The sequence below is a fragment of the Eretmochelys imbricata genome, chromosome 5 (genome assembly GCF_965152235.1).
Source record: "Eretmochelys imbricata isolate rEreImb1 chromosome 5, rEreImb1.hap1, whole genome shotgun sequence".
Taxonomy (NCBI): domain Eukaryota; kingdom Metazoa; phylum Chordata; order Testudines; family Cheloniidae; genus Eretmochelys; species Eretmochelys imbricata.
In genome coordinates, this window is record NC_135576.1 from 26,068,951 (window position 1) to 26,096,444 (window position 27,494).

The 27,494-nt window shown below is 42.3% G+C and overlaps 1 protein-coding gene across 4 annotated transcripts in view; it reads left to right on the forward strand.

Annotated features, from left to right (window-relative positions):
* Nucleotides 1-27,494, forward strand: part of NIPBL (NIPBL cohesin loading factor) — a 294,724-nt gene that overhangs the window by 92,095 nt on the left and 175,135 nt on the right. For all 4 annotated transcript variants that reach the window (XM_077816769.1, XM_077816768.1, XM_077816765.1 and 1 more), the window contains exon 2: nt 26,259-26,400. In XM_077816769.1, coding sequence (XP_077672895.1) covers nt 26,337-26,400 — 64 coding nt within the window. In that variant the 5' untranslated portion in view covers nt 26,259-26,336. The remainder of the gene's footprint in view (nt 1-26,258; nt 26,401-27,494) is intronic.

Here is a 27,494-nt window from a genome sequence, read left to right on the forward strand (position 1 = left end):
GTGTAGATATGCCCTTACCTATAAAAGAATTCTTGAGATGGACTTTGGATATTGACATGCCCTGCCCACCTTCCCCTCTTCCTCAGAATCTTAATGGAATTTTGAGTCTGAAAAAGTGGTGCAAGGAACTGAGGTGGCAGAGGGCACCACACCCTCTTATGGCTTCACCATCTCCTTCAAGAACACAGTGGGGAAGGGTACGAAGGGCACATGAGCACTCCAAGAGGCACTGGTATGAGAAGTTTCCACTGATTCAGCACTCACCAATGCATGCTGTGAGTATGAATTTGCAGAATCTATCCTGAAGAACTCTGGTTACAAGTAAGTAACCTTCGTTTTCCCCTAAAATTATATGAGGCGCTAGTAGAATAAACAGTAATAAGTCACCAGGACCAGATGGTATTCATCCACGAGTTCTGAAGGAACTCAAGTATGAAATTACAGAACTACTAATTGTGGTATGTAACTTATCACTTAAATCAGTCTCCGTACCAGATGACTGGAAGATAGCTAATGTAATGTTAATTTTTTTACAAAGGCTCCAGAAGTGATCCTGGAAATTACAGGCCAGTAAGCCTAACTTCAATAGCAGGGACTCTAGTTAAAACTGTAGTAAAGAGCAGAATAATCAGACACATAGATGAACATATGTTGGTGAAGAGTCAACATGACTTTTATAAAGGGAAATCATGCCTCATCAATCTATTAGAATTCTTTGAGGGTGTCAACAAGAATGAGAATGAGGGTGATCCAGTGGATATAGCGTACTTAGACTTGCAGAAAACCTTTGAGAAGGTCCCACACCTAAGGTTCTTAAGCAGAGTAAGGAGTCATGGGATAAGAGGGAAGGTCCTCATGGATTAATAACTGATTAAAAGGAAACAAAGGGTAGGAATAAATGGTCAGTTTTCACAATGGAAGGAGTTAGTAGGGTCCCCCAGGGATCTGTGCTGGGACCTGTGCTGTTGTACATATTTATAAATGATCTGGAAAAGGGGGGAAACGGTGAGGTGGCAAAGTTTGCAAATGATACTAAATCACTCAAGGTAGTTAAATCCAAAGCAGGCTGCGAAGAGTTCCAAAGGGATCTCACAAAACTGGGTGACCAAGCAACAATTTGGCAGATCAAATTCAATCTTGATAAATGTAAAGTAATGCATTTTGGAAAATGTAATCCCAACTATACATACAAAAGGGTGGGGTCTACATTAGCTGTTACCACACAAGAAAGAGATCTTGGAGTCATTGTGGATAGTTCTCTGAAAAATCCACTCATTGTTCAGCAACAATCAAAAAAGCTAATGGAATGTTATGAACCATTAGGAAAGGGATAGCTAATATGACAGAAAATATCGTAGTGCCGCTATATAAATTCATGGTACACCCACACCTTGAATTCTGCATGCATTTCAGGTTGTTCCATCTCTGTCTTTCATTCTCTAAAAGAATTGAAAAAGGTACCGACAAAGGCAACACAAATAATTAAGGGTATGGAACATCTTCCGTATGAAGAGAGATTTAAAAAGACTGGGACTGATTATCTTAGAAAAGACATGCCTAAGGGGGCGATATGATACTGATCTATAAAATCAATAATGGTGCAGAGAAAGGGAAAAATGGTGTGTTATTTACCCTTTCACATAACACAAGAACTGAGGGGTGGGGGCGGTCACAGAATGAAATTAATAGGCAGCAGGTTGGGATAAGAAAGTACTTTTTCATACAACACATAGTCAATCTGTGGAACTCATTGCCATGGGATGTTGTGAAGGCCAAAAGTATAACTAGATTCAAAAAGTAATTAGATAAGTTAATGGAGGATAGGTTCATCAATGGCTGTTAGCCAAGATGGTCAGGGATGCAATCCTATGCTCCAGGTGTCCCTAAACTTCTGACTGCCTGAAGCTGGGACTGGATAACAGGGGATAGATCACTCTGTTCATGCCTTTTGAAGCATCTGGCACTGGCCACTGTTGGAAGACTAGATGCTGGGCTAGATGGACTATTGGTCTGACCCAGTGTAGCCATTCTTAATAGGCATTTATAGTTATGCAAAGTAAGAAAAGTGATGCTTGAGAACTTAGAGTTTGATTTAAGGATATTTAGTTGGTGTATTTTTATATGATGACAATTTGTATTCGAATGCTTATGAAGCTTTTAAAATCTGAATGTCTACTATTATTAAATAATTGTCCGATCCCCTTATAATTTCCCCAACAGTGAAAATTTAAACTGATAAAAATTGAAAAAATGCTTAGAAATAATCATCAATATTATCTGTTGAAATGATGAAAAATAACAAAAATCGAATTCTACCAAACCTAAATATAAACAATATCCTCATCAGGTTCCTTCTTTTGAGATGTCTTTTCTGAAGGCCTTGAGTCATTCCAGAGGCTAGCATGCAAGGACCAAATACAAGGCACAAAGGATCTGAACTAAATAGTTCCTGATACAGTCTTCAGCCACTCTGGTTTCTGGCTGTCTACTCGGCTTATTACAGCTGCAGTGGGAGACTGGTTGAAGGGAAGCTTCTACAACTCCCCTTCCCTTCTCCTTTTCCTTTCCCCACCCCAGAGCTCTCAGCTTTAGCTCCAGAAAGGAAGCAGATGCCCGTCCTGGTTTTCAGAATGAACTGCTTCATTACTAACAAGTTTGAAGAGATTTTAAAACTGTAGAGTACATAGCATCCAAGATTTGTGCATCTGTGAGACATTATAATTTGGATATTTGCAAATAATGTGTACATGATGCTAAACTTCAGCTTATGATCAATACACCCTGTGTCAAGTGGAGATGGGGGCAGGAGATGGGTTTGCATAAAACTTGGTTGCTGTCGCAGATGGGTGGGTACTTTAAGGTGTCTGGGAGAGTATGTATGTGCTGTTTGGTGGAAAAATTTTTTCTTCATTAGCAGTTTCACTTCTGGCCTTTCACCTTTTTTTTTCTTTAAACTAAAGTATTAATACATAGAAACATTTCTTTGGAAGCAGTCATTGTTGCTCCATACTACTTAACTCACACAAACCTGCAAAAGTAAGGAAATGGAAATTTAAGCTAGCTCATAATATATACTCTCTACTTCATTAGCCACTGACACTCATCTTACCACAGTTGTTCTATACAACAGACCACACACTACTATCTCAGTTCTGCCCCAAGGATGACAGCCTTCTATCATCTCCTCTTCCTATCTTTTTATCAAACTCTGCTCGCACAACAGTAACTCCTTGCTTAACGTTGTAGTTATGTTCCTGAAAAATGTGATGTTAAGCGAATCCAATTTCCCCATAAGAATTAATGTAAACCGGGGGGGGAGAGTTAGGTTCAAGAGAAATTTTTTTCACCAGACAAAAAACTATATTTTTTATATATATAATACTCACACACACACAGAGTATAAGTTTTAAACAAACAATATTGTACACAGCAATGATGATTGTGAAACTTTGGTTGAGATGGTAAGTTAGAGGGTGGGATATTTCCCAGGGAATGCCTTACTGCTAAATGATGAACTAGCATTCGGCTGAGCCCTCAAGGGTTAATACATTGTTGTTAATGTAGCCTCACATTCTACAAGGCAGCACAAATGGAGGGAGGGGAGACAGCATGGCTGACAGAGACACACACCCTGTGTGTGGGGGTGAGAGAGAGATGTGCATTGCCCCTTTAAGTACACTGACACCACACTCTAAGTACATTGCCTTTAAAAAGATCAGGAAGTTGAGACTACAGCTCTCTCCTGAGCCCTGTTGTGTCTCCCCCCACTCTATATGGGTAGGTGGTAAGCGGGGGGGCGGGGGAGGGGGATACCCTGACATTATCCCCCTCTTCCCCCCTCCCCTGCACAGCAAGCAGGAGGCTTCTGGGAGCATCTCCAAGGCAGAGGGCAGGAGCAGTCCAGGGCAGCGTGGGGGAGGGACAGCTGAACTGCAGGCATTGGTAGCCTGCTGGGTGGCTGCTGCACAGGGAACATAGCGGGGCTGCCGGTCCACCCTGGTTCCAAGTCCCCACCAGTAGCTGCAACAGGCTGCTTTTCCTGCAAGTAATGGACAAAGCAGGCGGCTGCCAAACAACGTTATGAGGAAGCATTGTGCAACTTTAAACGAGCATGTTCCCTAATTGATCAGCAATGTAACAACTTTAAGCAACAGGATGACTTTAGGTGAGGAGTTACTGTACACCTAACATGCTCAACTCCCCTGTGTGTGTGTATAAAGATTGTATGCAGAAGGGGGTAGAGTTAAGTTTGTGATAATGGTAAAATTGTGGTTGTAGGAGTAGAGGATGTATATTGTGTAGGTAGCTTAGTTTTTTATTTCCTTGGTTTTATGAGTTTGTCTCAGCCATGTTCTTTGTGTAGCAACCTCAACTGCTTCTAAACAGTTTTTTTGTGTGCATTAATTTTGTATCAGTCAACCTAAAAGGTTTAGCAAACTAGCTGTCAGGTGTCTAGAACAATTTCCAAGCCCCTGATGTGATGAGAGATTGATGGGTTAATTTTTGTTTTGTGTTTTTAGTGCAGTAGGGGGAGTGATGTGGCAGTGAAGATGATGGAGTCAATATAGGGAGATAAAGGAACTGATGAGGGTGAAGGGGGGAGACAGAAAGACGAGAGAAAACAAACTGAAGAGATCACATGAGAAATTGTACCATGGTTTAATATAGGAAGAAAATTTTTTTCAAGTGGAGTGAAATCTGGGTGAGAAATGATTAGCAAACCCAAGAAAAGTATAATAGGCTGCACTTTTAAAATATTGATTGAAAATATTTTAAAATTAAATGAAATACACAATATAGTGCACAATTGCTTCATTTGTTTAAATTGTGTAGGGGTATGGTGGCTTTGGCTGCATCCACACTAGTTCACTAACTGTAAGGTACACGTTTCCAATCCTGAACCATACCAACCACTCCCTCTCCCTTTTAGTGTGTGTATAAATCAGTTCCTCAAAAAGTGTGGTATCATGCCAGACAGACATGTTTCTGTATTTTTTAGGCTTCAGTTGCAAATGGTGTGTGTTTTCCCTTTCCCACAAAGTACTCTTGACACAGTAATAAACACTGTGAGTAACTCTTGGCTAAAATTTTAACTGCTTTTTATAGGTTGTACTCTACAAAACTGGCTAGCAAGAAAAACACATTTAAATATTTCACATTTTAGAGCAGCTTACTGTGGTTGGCTGCAAAAAGTGGGGAAAACAATTTTCAAGTAGAGTTTGCTTTTAAACAGATGGATTGTTTTGTTTAGGCTGCACCTTGAAGCTACTTAGAGATTTCAGATTTTGCTGTTGGTACTGCTTTTCTGATGTGGAAGCTGCAGCAGCAGCTTGCTTATTCTGGAGCTAAAAGTATGACTTTTAACCCAAACACTTAAAAGAATCCCCAATGAAATAGGAATAAATATAAATGCATTTTGAAAAAAATGTAATAGGGTGTCAAGAGCCCTAGAAAGGTTTTTCTATTTTTGTATAAATTGAAATATATAACATTTGCTGTATTTGAAAAGGACTGTTTTAAGTAAATAGACCTGTGATTTTTTGAGTTAGGCGTAAGAAAGAGGCTTTTTCCTTGTTCTCAGGAAATCTTAGGTACTGGCATCTTTTCACTTTTTTGTATTTGTTTACAAAACAGGTTACAGATAACAAGCATGGTAACAAGCAATTACACATTTTGGGACAGATCCTCTGCTGGTGTAAATCAGCATAGCTCCATTGCTGACTGGCTACATTAACCCTCATAGCCCTTCATTTTCTCCAACTTAGTTTCTTTACCTGTTTTTTATTTGTTTTAGTATTGTGTGCCTTTTATTATGGTGTTTGTAAGGCGATTAGCCAGTTACTATTGAAGTTGCTTTTAGGAAACCTAAGTCTTAATACTGGTTTAGAAAGGCTTCTAAACCTTCTTAATTTTTTTATTTCAAATTCCTTAATTTTTTGGTTTCATAAGTTACACTTTATTAACCTTGTTCAATTTTCCCATGAGTTAATCACTTTGGGATCTGAGCATATTGAGTTCACTCAAATACTGAGTTTGACCTCTGTCTGTACTGTAGAGAGAATTCTGCATCTTCTGGCTGTTGCTACAATGTGAATCATTCTTCTGATTCCAGTATTTATCACTTCTGTATCTCGTATTTATAGAAAGTTACTACTAGTCCATGGACATCTGGGTCTTTTAATTTCTGTAAGTGCTGGTTGGTTTGTTCTCATATGTAGTGTTAGTAGAGGCTTCTCTGAGCTTTTACGCTCTTTAATGGAGTTTTATTATTTGGAGTAAGCGGTTAGGTGCATATCAGTCTACTCTGTCATAGTTTCTCATCTGTGATCTTTGGTAGTAGACTGCTCTTTCAAACAGTAATTGATTTGTTTCTGTTATTAATTTGGTGTTTGGAATTTGTATCCCATAGGAAGAATAATTTTGTACTATACCTTGGGACAGGGTATTTCAAAGTTCAGGTCATGACCCAGTATTGGGTCGCAGCATGTAAGGTACCTGGGTCGCCGTGCTCAGCACCCAGGGACCATAGTGGCTCTGGTCAGCACCACTGACCGGGATGTTAAAAATCCCGTCGCGGTGCTGCCCAGCTAAGGCAGGCTAGTGCCCACCTGTTCCGACACTGCGCTGTTCCCCGGAAGCGGCCAGAGGTGTGTCTGTCTTCTAGGCAGGGGGCCATGGGGCTCCGCATGCTGCCCCTGCCCCGAGCACCGGCTCCGCACTCCCATTGGCTGGTTCCCAGCCAATGGGAGCTGGGGGGGGGGCAGTGGCGCTGGGCGTTGCCTGCGGGTGAGAGCTTCGGGGGTGGAGCACAGGCTTACCTCTGGCAGCTCCTGGTCAGCGGTGCAGCCGGGGTGCAGAGGCAGGCTTCCCACCTGTCCTGGCACCGCGGACCATGCTGCGCCCCGGAAGCAGCCAGCATCAGGTCGCTCACTCTTCCCCACCCTCATTCACTTTCACTGGGCTGCGGGAGGGCAGGAGGGCTCCGGCTGAGCATGCGGGCTTCGCAGTAGGGCCAGAAATGAGGGGTTCAGTGTGCAGGAGGGGACTCTGGGCTGCTGCAGGGAGTTGGGGTGCAGGAGGGGGCTCTGGGCTGGGGCTGAGGGGTTCAGAGTGTGGAAGAGGGCTCAGAGGTGCGGCAGTGGGTTGGGGTGAGAGTTCTAGGAGGGAGTTAGGGTGCGGGAGACTGTGCAAGGCTGGTGCAGGTGGTTGGGGTCTGGAAGGGGGCTCAGAACTGGGGTAGGGGGTTGGGGTACAGGAGGGGGTTCAGGGTGCGCGTTCCAGCCGGGTGGCGCTTACCTCAGGCGGCTCCTGGTCATCAGTGCAATGGGCCTAAGGCAGGCTCCCTCCCTGCCCTGGATCTGTGCAGCTCCTAGAAGTGGCTAGCATGTCCCTGTGGTCCCTAAGGGGAGGGCCACAGGGCTCTGTGTGCTGCCTGCACCTGCAAGTGCCGCCCTCACAGCTCCCATTGGTTGTGGTTCCTGGCCAATAGGAGCTGTGGAGCTGGTGCTGTGGGTGGGGCAGCATGCAGAGCTTCCCTGATTGCCCCTCTGCCTAGGGGTTGCAGGGACATGTCGCCGTTTCCGGGAGCTTTGCGGGGCCACGGCAGGCAGGGAGCCTGCCTTAGCCCCACTGTGCTGCCAACCAGACTTTAACGGCCCAATCAGTGGTGCTGACGGAAGCCTCTAGGGTCCCTTTTCAACCAGGTGTTCCGAAAACCGGATGCCTGGCAACCTTATTTGACTTGCGTATCCCCAGGTTTCACCTCACTTAAAAATTGTATTTTCATGTCTGATTTTGTAAGCAAGTAAAAGTGCTACAGCACACAATTACTGAAAAATTGCTTACTTTCTAATTTTTACCATATAATTATAAACCAATTGTAATATATTGTACTTACATTTCAGTGTATAGTACATAGAGCAGTATAAACAAGTCACTATGTAATTTTAGTTTGTACTGACTTCACTAGTGTTATTTATGTAGCCTGTCGTAAAACTAGGCAAATATCTAGATGAGTTAATGTACCCCCTGGAAGACCTCCGCATACCACCCAGGGTACACACATCTCTGGTTGAGAACCACTGAACTGGAAGGTATTACCTCAGGCTTTGTTGGGGATGGTTGCAGTGAGAGGGGAGGAGAAAGAAACTGAGGGTTGGAGGGGTTTGGTGAGTGTATTTGTATCCTTTATATTCTATTTTGTATTGTGCATTGTAGTTGTACAAGCAGCTATAGAGGTTTATATAAATCTTAAATAACAAGAAATAGTAGTGTAAGCCAAAATGTGACAGTTTTTAAACCATTATATGAATAAAGGCATCTGAATTTGATGTACTGTGTTTGGTTTCTAGAAAAATAAGTACACAGCTTATAGAGAGAATTTGTAAAATGGCTTGGACTTGTGTGCGATGGCAGAAGTTGACCCTATTCATGCAGTTGTGATTACATCAGTCTGATGCTGGTGCACAAATAAAAAATTAATAACCATTACCTTTTTTTTTAATTTGAAAAAGATATGTGGAAAAATTGCTAGATAAAAATAATACCCAATTGGGGAAGTTTTAACAATTACTCTTGAAGTATTTGAACATTTTAAAAGGAGAACTGCAAAGTGCAGCCTCACAAAAGTTATGCCCTTTTTTCTTATTCATGTTCCATAACAAAGGCCTTAAAGATGTACAAAACTCTTTGATTACTTACAAAAGTTTTAAAAGTGTACTAGGCCATTCACAGATATAATAGGTTTCTTCCCTAAAGATCTTTCAAGTTAAGTGGACAATATACAGTAGAGTGGGGAAAGGAAACATTTATTTTTTTAATTTGATTTTTTTGTATGTTAAATATTAGTTCCTGACTAATTGCCTTCATGTTACTGAACTTGTGCATAACTTCACAAACACACTTCTCCCTCTGTCATTCATCCCCTGCTCCCACACAAGATTCAAACAGAAAACACACAACACAGAAAAACGGGTATTTTTGTTAGGGATTGGGAAGAAATCTATAAGCGGCGAGAAATCATCCATAAGTGCTGGAATTGACAGTTTTACCTAAGACTATTTTGAGAACTAAGTCTGCTAGTTAGGGTGAAAAATATCTGTGCTGTCATGGCCCAAAAGTTACATCCCCTGCAACTGATGAGAATAAAAAGTTGTTTCAACTTGGGAGCTGTATTTAATTGTAGATGTAAATCAGCTTTGTATCGGAAAAGAAAAACTAATACAATAGCTCTTGTTTTTGTTTGATCTTTTCTTTTCCTGGCTTTGCTCCAGTTTTTTTCTTTTATTTCTGTTGCAGATCAGTGTTTCTTCACCTTGACTGCCTTCAGTGTCCGTCCCCCCCCATTTTTTCTCCCTTTAATCCCTGTATACAGCTTCTCATTCCCTTTTCTATATTGTGTTTTCTGCTGTCAACGCCTATATTTTTTCCCCCTCCACTCTCCCCATTTATCCTTAAAAAAACCACCCCTCAATATGCTAGTTTTTCTAACTTACTCATTTCTCTGTGTCTCTTTCATGTCCTTACCCATCCTTTTTCTCCATCCACCCCCTCATACACAGAGACATGAATCATTTACTGGTGGACACCTAATAAACACGGGGCCAAATTAAGATGAGAGGCCTCACTATCCTGAGGCAATTCCTAAACTCTCTCCAAGCTAATACAGGAGGTTAGACTAGATCAGAGGTGGACAAACTACGGCCTGCAGGCCACATCTGACCCATGGGACCATCCTGTCTGGGGAGGCTAGCTCCTGGCCCCTCCCCCGCAGCCATCGCAGCTTGCTCCTGCCCATCTCCCAGGCTTTCCAATAAGCCATTCCTGCTGCTCTGAGCAGCATGATAAGGGGGTAGGGGGAGAGGGGGGTTGGCTAAGGGGCAGGAGGTTCCGGGGGGTGGTTAGATGGGGTGGAGGTTCGAGGGGGCGGCAGTCAGGAGACAGGGAGCAGGGGAGTTGGATAGGGAGCAGGGGGTTTGTGGGGGGGGATGGACAGGGAGCAGGGGGGGTTGGATAGGAGGTGGGGGGGCAGTTAGGGATGGAGGTCCTGGGACAAGGAGTGGGGGGGCCTGTCAGGGGGTGGGGGTGTGGATAGGGGTCCGGGGACAGGGAGCAGGGCAGGTTGGATAGGGGGTGGGGTCCGGGGAGGCGGCGGTTAAGGCAGCTGATCCCAGGAAGGGGTGGGAGGGGGGGTTGGATGGGGTGGGGATTCTGAGGGGGCAGTCAGGGCGGGAAGTGGGAGGGGGCGGATAGGGGGTAGGGGCCAGGCTGTTTGGGGAGGCACAGCCTTCCCTACCCGGCCCTCCATACAGTTTTGCAACCCCAATGTGGCCCTCCGGCCAAAGAGTTGCCCACCCCAGGACTAGATGATTATAGTGATCCCTTGTGGTTTTATGATCTGTTTATCTTTGTGTGCTCAGATTCCTATCTGAGTATTGCACTTAAGCGCTGCTCAGGGAATCAATCTCTTGTTGCCCAACCATAATGGGTAAAATTTTTCTTTTATTTTTAATTAAAAAAAAAAAAAAATTCTGGAGAAGTTGACGAGTGGGTATAGCAGCCAGAGAGGAACTGTATGGCAACCTCATCACCTGGTGAGAGTGAAGAGAAGAATTTAAATGTCATACTCTTACATCTCCACATAATTCCACACCCAAATCCCGCTTAATCAGGCTTTATATGGGATGTGGGGATATCAACTTTGGAGCTTTGCAAAGTTTGTACTCCCCTTTGGTGTACTTTAAAAAAAAAAAATTCTGACACACAAAAATGTCAGTTTAAAAATGTCTTAACCTCTCCCCCCACATATTTTACTAGTATCACTGTAGGTTATAATTACTGTTTTTATTAATTTGTATTGGGGCATAAGGGCCTCAGACAAGGACTGAGATTTTGTTGAGGTACAGACAGTCTTCTTGCTCTTTATTTGTACATGCTTACCATAAAGTCTGTACAATCTAACTATGTTATAGGTTGCTACAGCAAACAGATGGGGAGCAAAAGGTAACAATGAAATAATTATAACTATGATGATCAGTGGTCACAGCACACGAGCTGCCTAATCATTTTTGAGAATTTTGAAATGAATCAAGTCTAATTTACTTTTCACTAAAAAAAAACAATGAGAAGTCCTTGTGGCACCTTAGAGACTAACAAATTTATTTGGGCATAAGCTTTCGTGGGCTAGAACCCACTTCATCAGATGCATGGAGTGGAAAATACAGGAGCAGATATAAATACATGAAAAGATGTGAGCTGTCTTACTAAGTGTGAGGTCAGTCTAATGAGACAATTCAACTGACAGCAAGATACCAAGGGAGGAAAAATAACTTTTGAAGTAGTAATGAGAGTGGCCCATTTCAGACAGTTACTTTTCACTGTTTATGCCAGTCTACTTTTTTTTTTTTTTTTTAATTGACTAGAACAATGAAAACAGTTGGTTAGCTCCACTCTTTGGGCCTAATGCACTAGCACAAAGCTACGTTATTGCAAGTGCTGAAATAAATGTTTACATTTAAAACAAACAGTTTTCTTATAAATTAGAAAGCTAACAGAATTTGAAAGAGCTTTGAAATACTTTTTTAAAGCAGAGTTTTGTGGCCTAAGTAACAATATCCTGCTGTTATTTATTACTCCAATAAAAGTATTTTATTATTTTTCAGTAGGGTATTCATAAAGCAAGAACTTACTGAAATTTTGTGGATCCCCTAACTTTCAGTAGTTCTTGAAGAAATGTGGGAGGAAACCTATTGTCTCGGTATGCTATTACTTTTAATTCATATCATGTTCAGGATTTCTGGACTGTGGATGGTTTGTACTTGAACACCTTGATATTGTCTCTTACTTAGTAGTTGCAGATCTTTAAAAAATCTTTAAAATAGTTACAGATCTTTAAAAATAACTTTATAGTTTTATGTGATACATATTTTTTTTATATGGGGATTGTTTAGCTTTCTATCACCAATAAAGAAAATTTCTGCACTTTTGTTTTAACAGTGTCTGTATGTTGACTATTTTTTTTCTCCTCACAATGAGCCTGATTCTATATGTAGCTAGGCAGGCTGGACATAAGGTACTCTTAGCATGGGCAGCAGTGGGTAAGCTAGTAGACTGGGGCTCCTAGATAGCTAGGAAGTGGGAGGACTGGAGGGAGGGTGGTTTTTGTTAATAGATAAAGGTTAAAAGTGATTAAAAAGAGAAGAAGTCAAGGATTAAAAACGAAGTAACAAAAACGGGGGCAGTTAACGGAACAGGCCCCCTTCTCTCTTTGGGATTTCACGCAGGTGCGAGGTTCTGCGCTAGCAAATCATGAAGAAGGAGCCAATGGTGGCTAGGTGGAGGGGTAGTTGAGGATACTGTTGGGGAGGAGAATGTAATTTTTTTTAAAACTTAACTAATATGAAGTGTTCTAATCATAGTCCTAACTGTTTAATTTGTTTGTATATTTGTATACCTTTCTCCATCCTTCTATCTATCTCTTTATATGTTTTAAGTTCTTTGAAGTGAGGGCTGTCATCATATGACTGCACAATACCTAGCACTAAAAATTACAGGAGTTGCTGGTATCAACCCTTATATTTAGCTCACTGTACGCTTTCCATTATGAAAGATTCTTGCACCTTTTTTGAGATTCTTTAGCATGTTCATTGTTTGTAGCAGGCCTTTGAAATTCAACAAGAAGAAAGCATTGGGCTGGAGAAGTGCCTTTTTTGTGTGCTATGCAATTCCATTCAACTTTACCGGAGTTACAAATAATAACTGAACACACATTCTAAATAGCAAAGCCAAGGCCACCAAAAAAACTCACAGTATAACCTCCAATGAACATTGCACTGAGAAACACCTGCAAGCCCTCGGAACAGCTGTAGCAATCGGGGTCAGGAGGAAAGAGCGCCAGGCTGGGCTCCCCACTCTCCAACCCAAGTGGTCCTATTGTCTCATTTCCCCCTCTTCTATCCCTGTAAAGGTAACCTGTGGGTCAGAAGCTCCCTCAGCTTCTGGGGTTGGGGGAAAGAGCCAGGCCAACCATTGCCAACCCTATGCACCCATAATATAGTGCTAGCAGCTCGTTCCCTCATCACTTCCAGTCTCTGACAGAGTAATAGCCTTCTGTTGCTGTCAGCTAATACAGTTATTGCTATGATTAAAGTGGTAGATTCAGGTGCTGGCTTCTTCCTTTCCCTGGGGGTGCTCAACCCCCTGCTCAGCCCTAGGCCTCGCCCCCACTCTGCTCCTTCCCCCAGGGTCTGGCCCCCATCCCTCATCTTCCCACTCCATTCTGCCCCTCCCCCAAGCATGCCCTGCCCTCATTCCTCCCTGTCCCCCGCAGAGCCTCCTGCATGCTGCAGAACAGCTGATCGCAGTGGGCAGGAGGTGCTGGAAGGGAGAGGGAGGAGTTGATCATCTGGGCCACTGGCAGGTGGGAGGGCTTGGGGGGAGGGGAGAAGTGGGAGCTGGCTGCAGTGGGTGCTAAGCACCTGCTAATTTTTTTTCCATGGGTGCTCCAGCCCTGGAGCACGCACGGAGTCAGTGCCTATGGTAGTAGGTCTATCCTGCAGTGCTGAAGGTTCAGAGTTCCAGTCCTGCTAATGAATGATGTGGGGGGGTTTACATTTGTACAGAATAAAATTTATTTTTACTTCTAAAAATAACCTAGGAAATTACATACCAAAAAGCTATGTTGAAAGGAAGTAGCTTGAGTTTGTAAAGTCACGCACTCAAAAATTGGAAAATTCTAGAATGGCAGTTGCCAAAGTGCAACCTTAGTTCTGCTCTCCTTGTGCATCTGCATTGTGATACAATCTTTAATTACACGATCACATACTATTTTTTTCCATGGAACCCCTCCTTATTCAGTGTGCAGGGTGGAAACACAAGGCATAATTAAGGTTGCACTGGCATCCTTTAATCTGACATTTTTAAACTTTCAAGTTATTAAAAGAAATTATTTTGGTTATACTTTTAACATAATTTTTTGTTATGTAACTGTACTAGAAAGCTGCATCATGTTAAAGTTCCCAGTATCCTGTTACTTTATAGGGCTTGAAGTTTTTTTTGTTTTTAATTCCTTCGTTCCCATCTCGACTTTACACTTTTCCTTGTTGTTTACCTGGTGCATCTTTTCTTACATTAGTCTGTGTCTTCTCATTTATTTTTCTTCACCTTTTTGTTCAGAATCACCTCCTTTTTTTTATATTTGCTCTGCCATTTCTTCATCCTCCCAAATTTCTATCAATACCTGTTGTCTTTCTACAACAGAATATGTAGAAATCACACAGGCACAGTAGGATAAAAAACAACCATACTTACTGAATGAATACACACAATGTGCAAGTCCTAGTTGCGTATATATACTACAGTTTTGGCTGGTTTCTGGTGGCTCTATTGTGCATACCACACATTACACCTGTTCCTTTAAAAAGCAAAAACTCCTTACCCAAAGCTGCCAGCAAATGGAGTGTGCTGTCCTTGGATAACATGCAGGATTTTATGTTTGTAGCTTCTGAAAAGTAGGTATCTGAAACATTAAAGCTTTACAACCTTCCACATATGTCCTGAAAGATTTTATGGTGCCTGGAGCTTGGGGGGTATTTTGTCTCTGTTCTTCACTCATACGCCAAAGTTAGCTGCTTATAAGAGTGAGGTAGCTGCTAAACTAACTCTGTTTTTGGGTCCTCCTTCCTAGTTAATATCTACATTACGCTTGGGTATTATGGTGGCAGGCACTGGTGAAGCATCTAGGTTAATAATGTCTGCCTCTGATACTTACAGCTTTTCTAGCCTCCAGTAGAGTGAAAATTTACAGATTTTCAGTGTGTTTTTGTTTCAGTGCATGTTTATAAGGTTCCCAATAATAGAAGGGGAAACTGACAAAGCTCCAGTGAGTTTTCAGATATCTGCAGTTTGGGAAAGCAAGAGACACCAGGAGATATCTGCAGATTTTGGAAGACAACATTCTATTATTTTACACTTAGTTCAAATTTGAAAAGTCATCTTTGCCTACTAACTTAATTGTTGTAATGAAAGCTGAGATTTTGAAACAGTTGGTAGCATTTGTCTGGAAAAAGTTTCCTATTTATTGTGGACAAGGGAATTTTTCAAGACAGCTATTGTAGAACTAAGTAACTGCTAAAATGGTGTGCAAAGTGGCATCCAGTTCAAGTAAAGAACCTCAAATAGCATTTGAGTTTTTGAAGATTGTAGTGTCCTGGTTAAAGAAAACCAAACCATATCTGTGTGCACCAGTTTCCTTTACTAAGTTTCTGTACCTCTGCAGCATTGTACTTGTAATAAACAGTTGTAATTCAGTGGTAGGAAAGATGAGATGGTGGCAGGTGCAGTAAAGGAAGTTAACTGGCTGTCAGTTCTGTTTAACCTCAGTGTTAATATTTTTCAAAAAGAATTCCATGCACTGTGCTTGAGAAACTTTATTACAATGAAAATTGCTTTAAGTAAACTTTAGCTATAATATGAAATTTCTTTAAGAATGGAGAAAAACACCGTACCATGCCATTTCCTTATCTTACTCAAATTTGTGAATTCATACTAGACAACCACAATATCTGATACAATAGTTGCTACTGCAAATGATAGTGAGGGCATGCATAAAAGTTGATCATTGAGAAAATGACTGAAGTGGAGTTTGGCAGGCTTACGTGTATATACAATACACGAAAAAATGTTTCCAAAATGTAATAAAAGCCATGCAAATTGTATTTTGAACATCTTCAATAGATCACATAAAATGTACACATTTCATTCAAGTTACAGTGGTGGAGGTTTAGGTTGGATATTAGGAAAAACTTTTTCACTAGGAGGGTGGTGAAACACTGGAATGCGTTACCTAGGGAGGTGGTAGAATCTCCTTCCTTAGAAGTTTTTAAGGTCAGGCTTGACAAAGCCCTGGCTGGGATGATTTAGTTGGGGATTGGTCCTGCTTTGAGCAGGGGGTCGGACTAGATGACCTCCTGAGGTCCTTTCCAACCCTGATATTCTATGATTCATTCTATTTTAATAATTATTTTACAAGACACCTTTTTAAAATGTCTTGTTGGTTTTAAAATCCCCATGTTCTCTTCCTAATAGGAGACATGCAAAAGGTCGTAGTTATCCAAGTAAACAAAGATGCATTAAAATCAGTGGAGTTTTATATAGTATTCGCTGCATTCCCTTTACATATAATGTAATTGGGACTTGGAAAATTGCCATGTGACAAGCCAGAAGCTGATGCAAAATATGGGATCTTGCAGTGTGGGTTCTGTTGAGAAACCCAAGGCACACACTTCTCTCCCAACCACTGTAAGTGAGCTCCTGTGTTGTGCTTCTCACCAGGGAGGGAATTCTTCCTGGATCTTGATGGAAAGCTCCAATCTTTGTATCAGACTTGATTAGTAAATACTGGGTAACCTCCTTCCACCTCTTTTTCCAACCTCTCCCTAAGTGTGGACTTTGCGGGGCAGGTAAGATTACACTCTACTTTTCTTGCTATTTTTTCTCCTCATTCTTTGTGTATGTCTGAATGTAGGTTTCTTTCTTTCTTTCTTTCACAGATGTGTGGGTAGCCCCTCTCCTATATGCGTATTTTTTGTTTAGGTTTGTTTAAATCTCTTTTCCCTAACCCTTTTGTCACCTGTAGGAATGGATTATATTGTGCCTTCGTTGTTGCTTCTGGGAAGGGTAGATTGAAACTGGTGTAATCCTTGTAAATATTATAGGCTCCTCAGTTGAAGCTAGAATTATTCCATGAGATTCTTCATTTGATTAGGTTTTTCCATGTTAGATATCACAGTGATATCTAAGCACTATTGTATTTTGTTGCTGCTGAATCTTTACAGTGAGTGAAACTTGAGTGGGCAAGCACTTTTTTCAATAACTGAATTTAATGAATATTAAACATTGGCTGCATCTTCGAGGAGTATCCCTGTGGGTGCCCCACTTTAGGTGAATCTGTGCCCCTGCTCTTGTAATTGGAGATTTTTAGTAGCAGTGCCTGGTTCATCACACACGCGTCTCACGCAGCTTCAGGTGGTTACATGGTGCTGTGTGTCCAAACCCTCACCCCCCCCACCCCCGTTCCTTCTCTACTGCCTTCGGCTTGAGATGGAGCACTTAGCAGTGCCTCTGCACTTCAGATTTATCTGGTTTTAACTTTAGAATACCACTAGTTAGTTAGTCAGTAGTTATCAGAGTAACAGCCGTGTTAGTCTGTATTCGCAAAAAGAAAAGGAGTACTTGTGGCACCTTAGAGACTAACCAAAAAAAAAAAGGGGGTGGGAGAAAAAACCTGTATTTGTGCTGGAAATGGCCCACCTTGATTTTCATACACATTGTGAGGAGAGTGGTCACTTTGGATAAGCTATTACCAGGAGGAGAGTGAGTTTGTGTGTGTGGTTTTTGGAGGGGGGTGGGGGGTGAGAAAACCTGGATTTGTGCTGGAAATGGCCCACCTTGATTATCATACACATTTTAAAGAGAGTGGTCACTTTGGATGGGCTATTACCAGCAGGAGAGTGAGTTTGTGTGTGTGGGGGGGGTGGGGGGGGCGGAGGGTGAGAAAACCTGGATTTGTGCTGAAAATGGCCCAACTTGATGATCACTTTAGATAAGCTATTACTAGCAGGACAGTGGGGTGGGAGGAGGTATTGTTTCACGGTCTCTGTGTGTATATAATGTCTTCTGCAGTTTCCACAGTATGCATCTGATGAAGTGAGCTGTAGCTCACGAAAGCTCATGCTCAAATAAATTGGTTAGTCTCTAAGGTGCCACAAGTACTCCTTTTCTTTTAGTCAATAGTTAGTTACCCTTCCCTGTTCATTTTCTTTTTTTTAAAAAAAACCACCCCCACCCCACCCCACAGATTTCTGTGGTTTGTAGCCAGCCACAAACACTATCAATTCATGGTCCTCCCCTTCGGTCTGTCAACAGCCCCCCAAGTGTTCACCAAGTGTATGTCAGTCATAGCAGCCTTCCTCCGCAGGAGGTAGGTGCAGGTATATCCCTATCTCGACGAATGGCTACTCAGGTGGTGTACCGGGGAGCAGGTGGAGTCTCAAATCCAACTAGTCAGAGCTACTTTCGAGAGGTTGGGGGAACTTTTCAGTGTGAACAAGTCAACCTTGTCGCCAATTCAAAGAATAGAATTCATTGGTTCGGTGCTGGACTCGGTGCAGGCAAGGGTGCTCCTACCAGAGACCCCATTTCAGACCATGACAGACATTATCCAAAGCCTCAGGCAGTACCCGACCACTACCGCTAGGGGTTGCCTGAGTCTTCTTGGCCACATGGTAGCCTGCACTTACGTGGTCCAGCATGCCAGACTGATGTTCCTACCACTTCAAGCATGGCTTGCATCTGTATACTACCCAAGGTGTGACACCTGGAATCTGTGGTCATGGTGCCAGACCAAGTACTCAAGTTCCTCCAGTGGTGGCTCAACCCTCACACAGTGTGCAAGGGAATCCCCTTCAACAGCCCCCCGCCCTCTTTGTCCCTAGTAACAGACATGTCAGCTCTGGGTTGGGGGGGGTGCATCTGGGAGATCTCCAGACGCAAGGGTTATGGTCACAGGACAAGCTCTCCTTGCATATCAGTATCAGAGAGCTCCGAGCAATGTGGTTAGTGTGCCAAACTTTCCTATCCTGGCTCCAAGGCCAGTGTGTGTGGGTAATGACAGGCCATATTTTACATCAACAAGCAAGGCGGAGCCTGATCTTCCCCCCTATATCCAGAGGGCCTTCAGCTATGGGAGTTCTGCATAGCCTACTCCATTCACCTGGAGGTGTTCTATCTCCCAGGTGTACAGAATGAACTAGCAGACCACCTCAGCAGATCGTCTCACAATCACAAGTGGGCCATCTGTCCGGATGTCATATATTCCATCTTCCAAAAGTCGGGTTTTTCCCAGGTCGATCTGTTTGTCACCCGGAGTAACAGGAGGTGCCCAATGTTCTGCTTCTTTCAGAAACACAGCCCAGGTTTGATTTCGGATTAGTTCCTGCTTCCCTGGGCAGACTGTCTCATGTATGCCTTTCCACCATTTCCACTTGTGCACAGTGGAATGAAAATCTGCAGAGACAGAGTGAAAGTAATTCTGCTGGCCCTGGCTTGGCCCTGCCAACATTGGTACACCACGCTTCTATACCCCAATCTGATCACACAAGACCATGGTCGCCTTCACCACCCCGACCTCCATTCCCTCCATCTCACGACTTGGAAGCTTTATGGCTAAACCCAATGGAGCTCCTGTGCTCAGAACCAGTGAGAAAGGTTCTGCTCGGCAGCAGAAAACCATCCACCAGGGTCACTCATCTGGCCAAGTGGAAGAGGTTCACTTGCTTGTATGCCCCGCATCACACTCCTCCACTCCAGTCATCTATACTACTCATCCTGGAGTACCTTCTGGCAACAAGGCCTGGCAGTGTCATGCATCTTGCTGCTATCTCGGCCTTCCATCCGGGCACGTCTGGATGCTCCATATTCGCTAACCCTATGGTAGGACGTTTCCTTAAGGGTCTAGCATGGCTATATCCTCAGGTTAGACAGCCTCTTCTGGCATGCAATCTTAACATGGTCCTCTCCAGATTAATGGGACCCCCATTCAAACCGCTGGCGACTTGCTCCCTTCTCTACCTGTCATGGAAGATAGCCTTTCTTGTTGCCATCACATCAGCCAGGAGGGTGTAAGAGTTAAAGGCCCTTACTTCTGACCCACCCTACATGGTGTTCCACAAAAGGTGCAACTCAGACCTAACCTGGCCTTTCTCCCTAAAGTAGTGTCACAAATCCATACTAGCCAAGATATTTTTCTACCTGTTTTCTATCCCAAGCCACACAACAGTACCAAGAGCAAAGGCTGCCCTCATTGAATGTTCAGCGGGCATTAGCATTCTACATTGAGTGCACAGAGCCATTCAGGAGGTCGAACCAGCTGTTCGTGGCAGTGGCAGGCTGCATGAAAGGACTCCCGATCTCATCTCAAAGATTATCTTCCTGGATCACGGACTGTATCCGCACATGTTATGAGCTGGCCAAGGTCCCAGCCCCACCTCTTAAGGCTCATTCCACAAGGGCACAGGCCTTGTCAGCTGCGTTCCTGGCCTAGGTCCCGATACACGAAATCTGTAGGGCAGCTACTTGGTCCCTTGGTCCATACATTCACCTCTCACTATGCCATCACACAGCACCCTAGAGATGATGCAGCTTTCGGCAGAGCAGTGCTCCAATCAGCGATTCCTTAACTCCGACCCCACCTCCGGGATAGAGCTTGGGAGTCACCTGTTTGGAATCAGCATGAACAAGCACTCGAAGAAGAAAAAAACAGTTACTCACCTTCTTGTAACTGTTGTTCTTCGAGATGCGTTGTTCACGTCCATTCCAATACCCACCCTCCTACTCCTCTGTTGGAGTAGCCAGCAAAAAGGAACTGAGGAGGGGCCAGGTTGGCAGGGTCATATATTGAGCACCATGAAGGGGCCACTCCAGGGGAATTGACAGCTGACCTGACAGGAGCTGCTGGGGAAAAAATTTCTGGGAACTGTGCACGCAGCGTGTGCACACTTGATTGGAATGGACGTGAACAACACATCTCGAAGAACAACAGTTACAACAAGGTGAGTAACCATTTTTTCCGACCTCCCCTTTCGGAAATCCACCAATAAGTAGCATTCCCTGACTTGACAGACCCCATCAGTACCGACAGCAGTGAGACCTTCCACCCGTGAGATAACGGGACCATCTGGTACCCTGGGTACAGCACAAGCAAAAGATCCTAAATGGGCTGACTCGGAAAAGGCAGTAAAGGGAGACCTACAGTCCCTGCCTCGGTGCTGCCAGAACCGTTCAAACATGCAGCATCGAGCAGCTCAGCAATGCTACAGGCTACGGCACCACCTTCTGCCTCTGTAGCGCATAGTGCATGACCGTCTGCACCAACAACCACATCAAAGACATTGGTACTGCTGACAATACCTTCTTCAGTACTGATGTGCTCGGTACTGCAACAATTTCTCCTCCACAAAGATTTTCTGGTCTCCTTGGTACCAACCTCACTCCAGCAAGCTTGGTACTGAGCCCATCTTACTTCATCACCCAGATAAGCTCCCCCTTTATCTAGTGATGAGGATGAAGGAGAAAGCTACTCCTCCTATTACTCCTCACCTATCCACAGAACTACTGGGCCAGGTCCACCAGAACACTGTAAATATCACCCAGGACCCAAAACTCAAGGCTGGTACAGGGACTCCTGTCATTTCCCATGTCACTTCCACCACAGTGGCTTTACTGGGACCCATGGACAGCATACCGTCAACAATACCTTAAGCCTCCCAGTGCACCCAGGGTGAGGTTGAGGCATTCTCCTTCACCCTCTCTACCTGGACCCTCTGAACTTCCAGAAGAGGCAGTCAAGGAATTAGAGGAAACTTTGGACCAGGGAACCTGCACCATCTTCCAACTTTTCTTTCTCTTCCCCGGATGAAGCTGTTGTGCCCACATCATGGGATATGATTTTAAACAGTTGCAGGAACTATTTAAGAGGATTGCAGATTCTCTGGAGATACTGCTGGAGGAAGTGATGGAAGCCCAACATAAATTGCAAGATCTCCTCCAGACTTCAACGTCCTTCAAGATTGCTCTACCAATAAATGAGGCTCTCATGAACCCAGCCAAGACAATATGGCAGACACTGGCAACAATCACACCCACCTGCAAAAGGGCGGATAAAAATCATCATCTCACTTCCAAGGGAGTAGAATTTTTGTTCTCACATCGCACAGCAAACTCCCTTGTGGTAAAGGCTGTGCATGAAAGGGGAAGACCACAATCATCCCATGTGACAGGGACTGGAATAGGTTAGACCTTTGTGAATGAAAGGTCTACTTGTCAGTGACCCTATAACTTAGGATGGGCAATTACAAGACATTAATGGCCAAATATAATTGCACAAATTTATTCAAAAGTATCTGAATTTACTGATTTTTCTATTTGCGGATAAAAAAGAGCAATTCAAAGCAGCCATCTTGGAGGGCCACATTCTTGCTCAAACAGCCTTATCAGCCTCACTGTACTCATCAGACACGGTGGTATGTTCCATTGCCACGGCTATGGTAATGCAGCAAGCTTCCTGGCTCCACTTCTCTGGATTCCCCAAAGAAGCACAATCTACAGTTGATTGAGGGCACAAAACTGTTCACATCCAAGATGGATGAGTCACTTCATAAATTAAAGAACTCCAGGGTGGCTCTCAGATCCGTGGGCATTTATACACCTTTCCGAAAGAAAAAACAAAGGAAGTATTTCTTGGCACAAAGAACAAGAGCCGTACCCTACATCCAATCTCAGAGGTAGTATGACCGGCAGAGGCAGGGACCCACTAGAAGGAGATCACTCGCTTCTCAGCTCTCGATGTATCAACAACCTCCCGCAAACAACAATTTTTAGGGTTTGGTTGAGGACCTGAGATACTTCCCACAATTTCAATTGCTGGAACCATCCACAACCACTCATCCGTTTGAGACCATCTGACCCCATTCCACCCAGTTTGGCTGACCATCACGTCAAACAAATGGGTCCAAGAAATCATTGAGACTGATTATTCCATCCAATTTACCTCCCTCTTGAGGGACCTTTCTCACAAACACCTACTATAATAGGAGGTAAACCATCTCATACACCTGGGCGCAGTAGAACCAGTACCAACACAACACAGAGGGAAGGGTTTCTACTTCCACTGTTTTCTAATTTGTTATTGTCAGCAACACTACAACCCCCCACCACCACTACAACACTGGGAACCCGCACACACTCCACCAGAGCACGCTCTACATGGATAGCCTTCCTCAGCAATGTACCAGTTATGGACATGTGCAGAGCAGCAACCTGGGCGTCAGCCCATATGTTCATACAGCATTATGCCATAGAGCAGCACTCATCATTTGATGCTCTATTCGGACTTACGGTTTTTATCATCCACTCTGAAGCCCTTCCCTTCTCTTCCACTGAGGGGTGCTGCTCTACAGTCATCTAAAGTGGAGTGCCTACAGGACACTCCTTGAAGAAGAAAAGAAGCTTATTCACCCTGTGCAGTAATTGAGGTTCTTCAAGATAGTTGTCCCTGTGGGAGCTCCACTACCCTCCCTCTTCCCCTCTACTACGGAGTTTTTTCACTCTCGAGACTGCAGTAGAAAAGGAACTGAGGAGGTGGTGGATTGGTCTCACAGTGCTATGTAACTGCCTGAGGCAGTGCGAGATGGGGATAGCACTGCGATCCAACCAGGCACCACTACTAAAAATTTCCAATTACAAGCAGAGGGGTACAGATTCACCTAAAGTGGAGCACCTACAGGGACAGCCGCCTCCAAGAACCTCAGTTACAGCACAGGGTGATTAACCTTCTCTTCTTTCATACTTAATAGACTTAGCTGTTTCATATGTAACTTTTAAAGTATAGTCTTTAAATTTTAGAATTTATTTGTTCCACCCTCTTAAGGGAGACCTGCAGAGTTTTAATAATGGGTTTGTGCCCTTTTACAATACAGGAGAAGGTCTCAAATGTTCGAGGGTTGTTCGAGGGTTGACTCTATTTATTTATTTATTTATTTATTTATTGATCGATTGATTGAAATTCAGGGCTTGTTAACTTGAAGACTCTAGAGAAGTAGTGATATGGTGGCATAGCAAGTATCAAAGTTATATTTGAGCAGTTGAGAAGGAAAGGGATTTTTGGTCACTTTTTTAAACTTTATTTTTGTTTTTATAAACACTTTTTAAAAAATTGCAATAAATGAATAACATTTGTATAAAAAGAAGTCTTAGTTAAAATATTCATGTTCCCAATAAACATTCCAGAGACCTCTTCAAATTTCTTCAGCAAAACTAGGACAAACCAGAGTTGACAACCTTGATGAGTATGAAACCATCAGTAAAAAATCCCAATCTTTTCTAGGCTGCTTTGTATACATCGTAAAGAACTAGAAAAGTCCAGAATGGTAGTTTTTAATAAATTCTTGGCTCCACATCAGATGTATTAAATTTACCAACAAAAAGATTGTTTATTTTCTAATTGCAAGTCCTTCAACTCAATCTGGGATCTGAGAGTCAAGCTGGAATCTGTCCTTCTAATGTATCCAGATTATGCTCTTGTCTCTAGTGGAACTGTAAAGTTGTAACTCCTTGGAACTCAGGCAATTCAGTTGTTATAAGAGGAGTAGACTCCAACTCTCCCCTGTCATAACTATGATGGCTCTGTGTAGCTCGTGTGCATGAACCATCGAGAACCCTTTCATTCAGGGGTTCTCAAATTGGGGGTTGGGACCCCTTAGTGGGTCATGAGGTTATTATGTGGGGTGTCACGAGCTGTCAGCCTCCACCCCAAACCCCACTTTGCCTCCAGCATTTATAATGGTGTTAAATGTATTAAAAAGTGTTTTTAATTTTTAAGGGGGGGGGTCACATTCTGAGGCTTGCTGTGTGAAAGGAGTCACTAGTACAAAAGTTTGGGAACCACTGATTTAGTTAATAAGGACTGGTCTAAACACAAAAGTTGTAAGGCTTTAACTATACTGTATAGTTAAAGTGAAATAATATGTCTACTATGGGTACAGCTAGACTGCTATAAAGGGCCTATATTGGTATAAGTTATTCCTGTACAAGAAGGGGAATAAGATATACCAGTATAAGACACCTTTATACAGATATAATTGTGTTTATACTATTGTTTGTACTAGTATAACTATTTCAATTAAAAAAAAAATCACAACCCTAACTGAAACAGTTATACCAGCATAAAAACTGTATAGACTAGGCCTGAAACAAGCAGATGTAACTGGGTACATGTGAGTAAGAAGGTGCCACTTTTATATAATTACTTTTCATTGGAGAACTACATTTCAAACAGACTATTTAATCCAGATGTCAGTTGTAACATCCAGTTGCAGGTTCTGTTTTTGGGGTGGTTTATATGTAAATATTGACAAACTTGAATGCTTAGGGTTGCTGCTGTTATAAAGAATTCACTGCATTGATAAACAGCTTAACAGTGATTTTTTTAAGTGTAAACTGGACTAGTGTTCTTTAGTGCTGGATTGATATCTCTGAAGATGGTTTCTATTAATTTATAAAATACGCAGAGAGAGAGAGAGTGTGTGTGTGTACAGGCTTCCCCCGCTATCCTGCAAAATGCCTGAACCCAGACCTGAAGGCACTATTTCTAGAGCTATGAGTAAGCTTACTTTCCATTCCCAGTGAATCTTTGGGGTCTATGCTTATATTGTCAAGAGATGTCTAGAGTGATGGTTTGGGGTTTTTTGTTTTACTTCAAACTAGTGGACACCTTTCTACAACCTCATCTGTGACAACTAACTCATTTCATGTAAGGCTCCAAACAGCATTCAGGTGATAACTTTCAGTATTTACCAGTCTGAATTAGATTTGATGCAGTGAGCTTGAAGTGAAAGATTTTACTAATCCATTGAGCTATCCTCCTAATGTTACCAAATATAATTGTATAGAAGTTCCTTAGACATTACCACAGATCTGCCAAGGAGAAATTTTCAACTTAAAGAGAATATGTGCGTTCGCAGAACAGTGTTTAGGCCTGAACTTTTCATTTGTAATTACATTAAGGTGCTATATCTGCCCTTGGTTCCCCTGCTAATTTAGTAGTTATACATCACACTTTCCTGTTTTGTAATGTTGCTTTACCCTGTTATTGTCTGGAAGATCCGCACAGATTGAAAACTGACTATACAGGGTAAATACTTAAACTAACTAGGCATAAAGTGCTGTCAAGTGCAAAGTGAACAGATTTTTTTTTTCACTAATCTTTCAATTACAGTAATCTTAGGTCATTTGTTCACAAGATCAGGTATAACAGTTTTTATGCATCAAATGTTTGATACTTAAAAGAATATCGGTGAATGAAATATTGACAATTTGCTTGCTAGTGTATAAATTGAGCAGCAGTTTCCTTTGTAATAAAATCCTTAGGAGAAGCATGCCTTTTTGATCACTGTTCTGTCATTTGAATAAGCTCACATGTTAATTGTTGAAGCCAATATTGATGAGATTCATTTGTGGCTTCCTACCCTTTATACCACTGTTTCTTTACTGTTTATTAATAAAATTGTTCTTTGTGAAATAGACAAGTGCACTAAGGATGATATAAACGGTTCATGCTTCATTGTAACTTGGTAATCCTTTTGAATTCCAAGTAGCTTTAAGCAAATTGAATTTTTGCTTATTTGGTTTTTGTTTGCTTTTTGTAGTGCTTGGGAGATGGAAAGAAATGGTAGCTGGCACCTGAACTAAAACATCTGTGTAGGCACCCATCCCAGAGCTTCAGGATGAATGGGGATATGCCTCATGTTCCCATCACTACTCTTGCAGGGATTGCTAGTCTCACAGACCGTAAGTACTTTTTTATTTAGTTTTTTGTCATATTTTTTCTACATTTTTGTTCAGTATTTTTAGTTTATTTTAAAACCTAAATGTGTTTAAAATTAAATTTGAAATTATGATAAACTATGTTAAGTTTACTAGAGTAAATTTTTAAAAATAAATTAGATATGCTGAAATTGAGATGAGAATAAATCCTATAAATGGATAATGAAGTGAACTTGAAACTTACATCAAATAAGCACTGCACCCATATGTTATATCTTTTAGCCAAAGATTTAAGTACTCTAACAATAATGGAAAATGTTGTTGAAATTATGAAAAGCTTCTGGTTTTGCTTCAACTTCGCTGAAGAGACACAGGATCAAAACTAATTCTCCCCAAAGATGCATGATGGAATTCAGTGGTTGATTATTTTGAGCTGTTAATTAAAAACTGGAAATTTGAGAAGAATATCATGACAAAATAGATGGACTATCATAGCCCAAGTAGTCAATGTTGGACTAAAGAGAAACACAGAAGCTATGCTGAATATTCTGAAACCTATTTCCATAGCTTTGGACAAAGTGCAAAAAAATAGCTGTTCTATTGCTGATGCTGTTGAAATTTGGAAAGAAATTCCAAGGAACACCGCAGAAGAAAATATCCAATAGCAGAGTTAAATTGAATGCTGTGAAGAAGCAGATGGATCAAAATTCACCCTACCTCATTTTCTTGCCAATATTCTCAATAGAGAAAGTGCCAGAGTGTAGATGCCCAACTACTGAACTGGAAGATGCTGCTATAACATGAACATCTAATAATCATCCATCAGTCATGCCAACCATAATAAATTTCAGGGCTGGAGGTGAACCATTCAAGCAGTACGTGTTTGCTGTTGAAGTGTTACAGAAAGTTAAACAATTGAACCGTGGAAGTCACTGGCTGACCACCTGGAACCAGAGTTTGTTGAAGTGCTAAACCGGCTTCTGATGGCAGTATCCTTTTCTGCACATGCAGACAGAATTTTTCTTCATTTGGTCTAGTTTGTTCAAAGTTGAGACACCAATTGGAAATTAAAAAAGCAGGAAAGCTTGTTTTTCCTCTTCCAGTATATGAATAAAAAT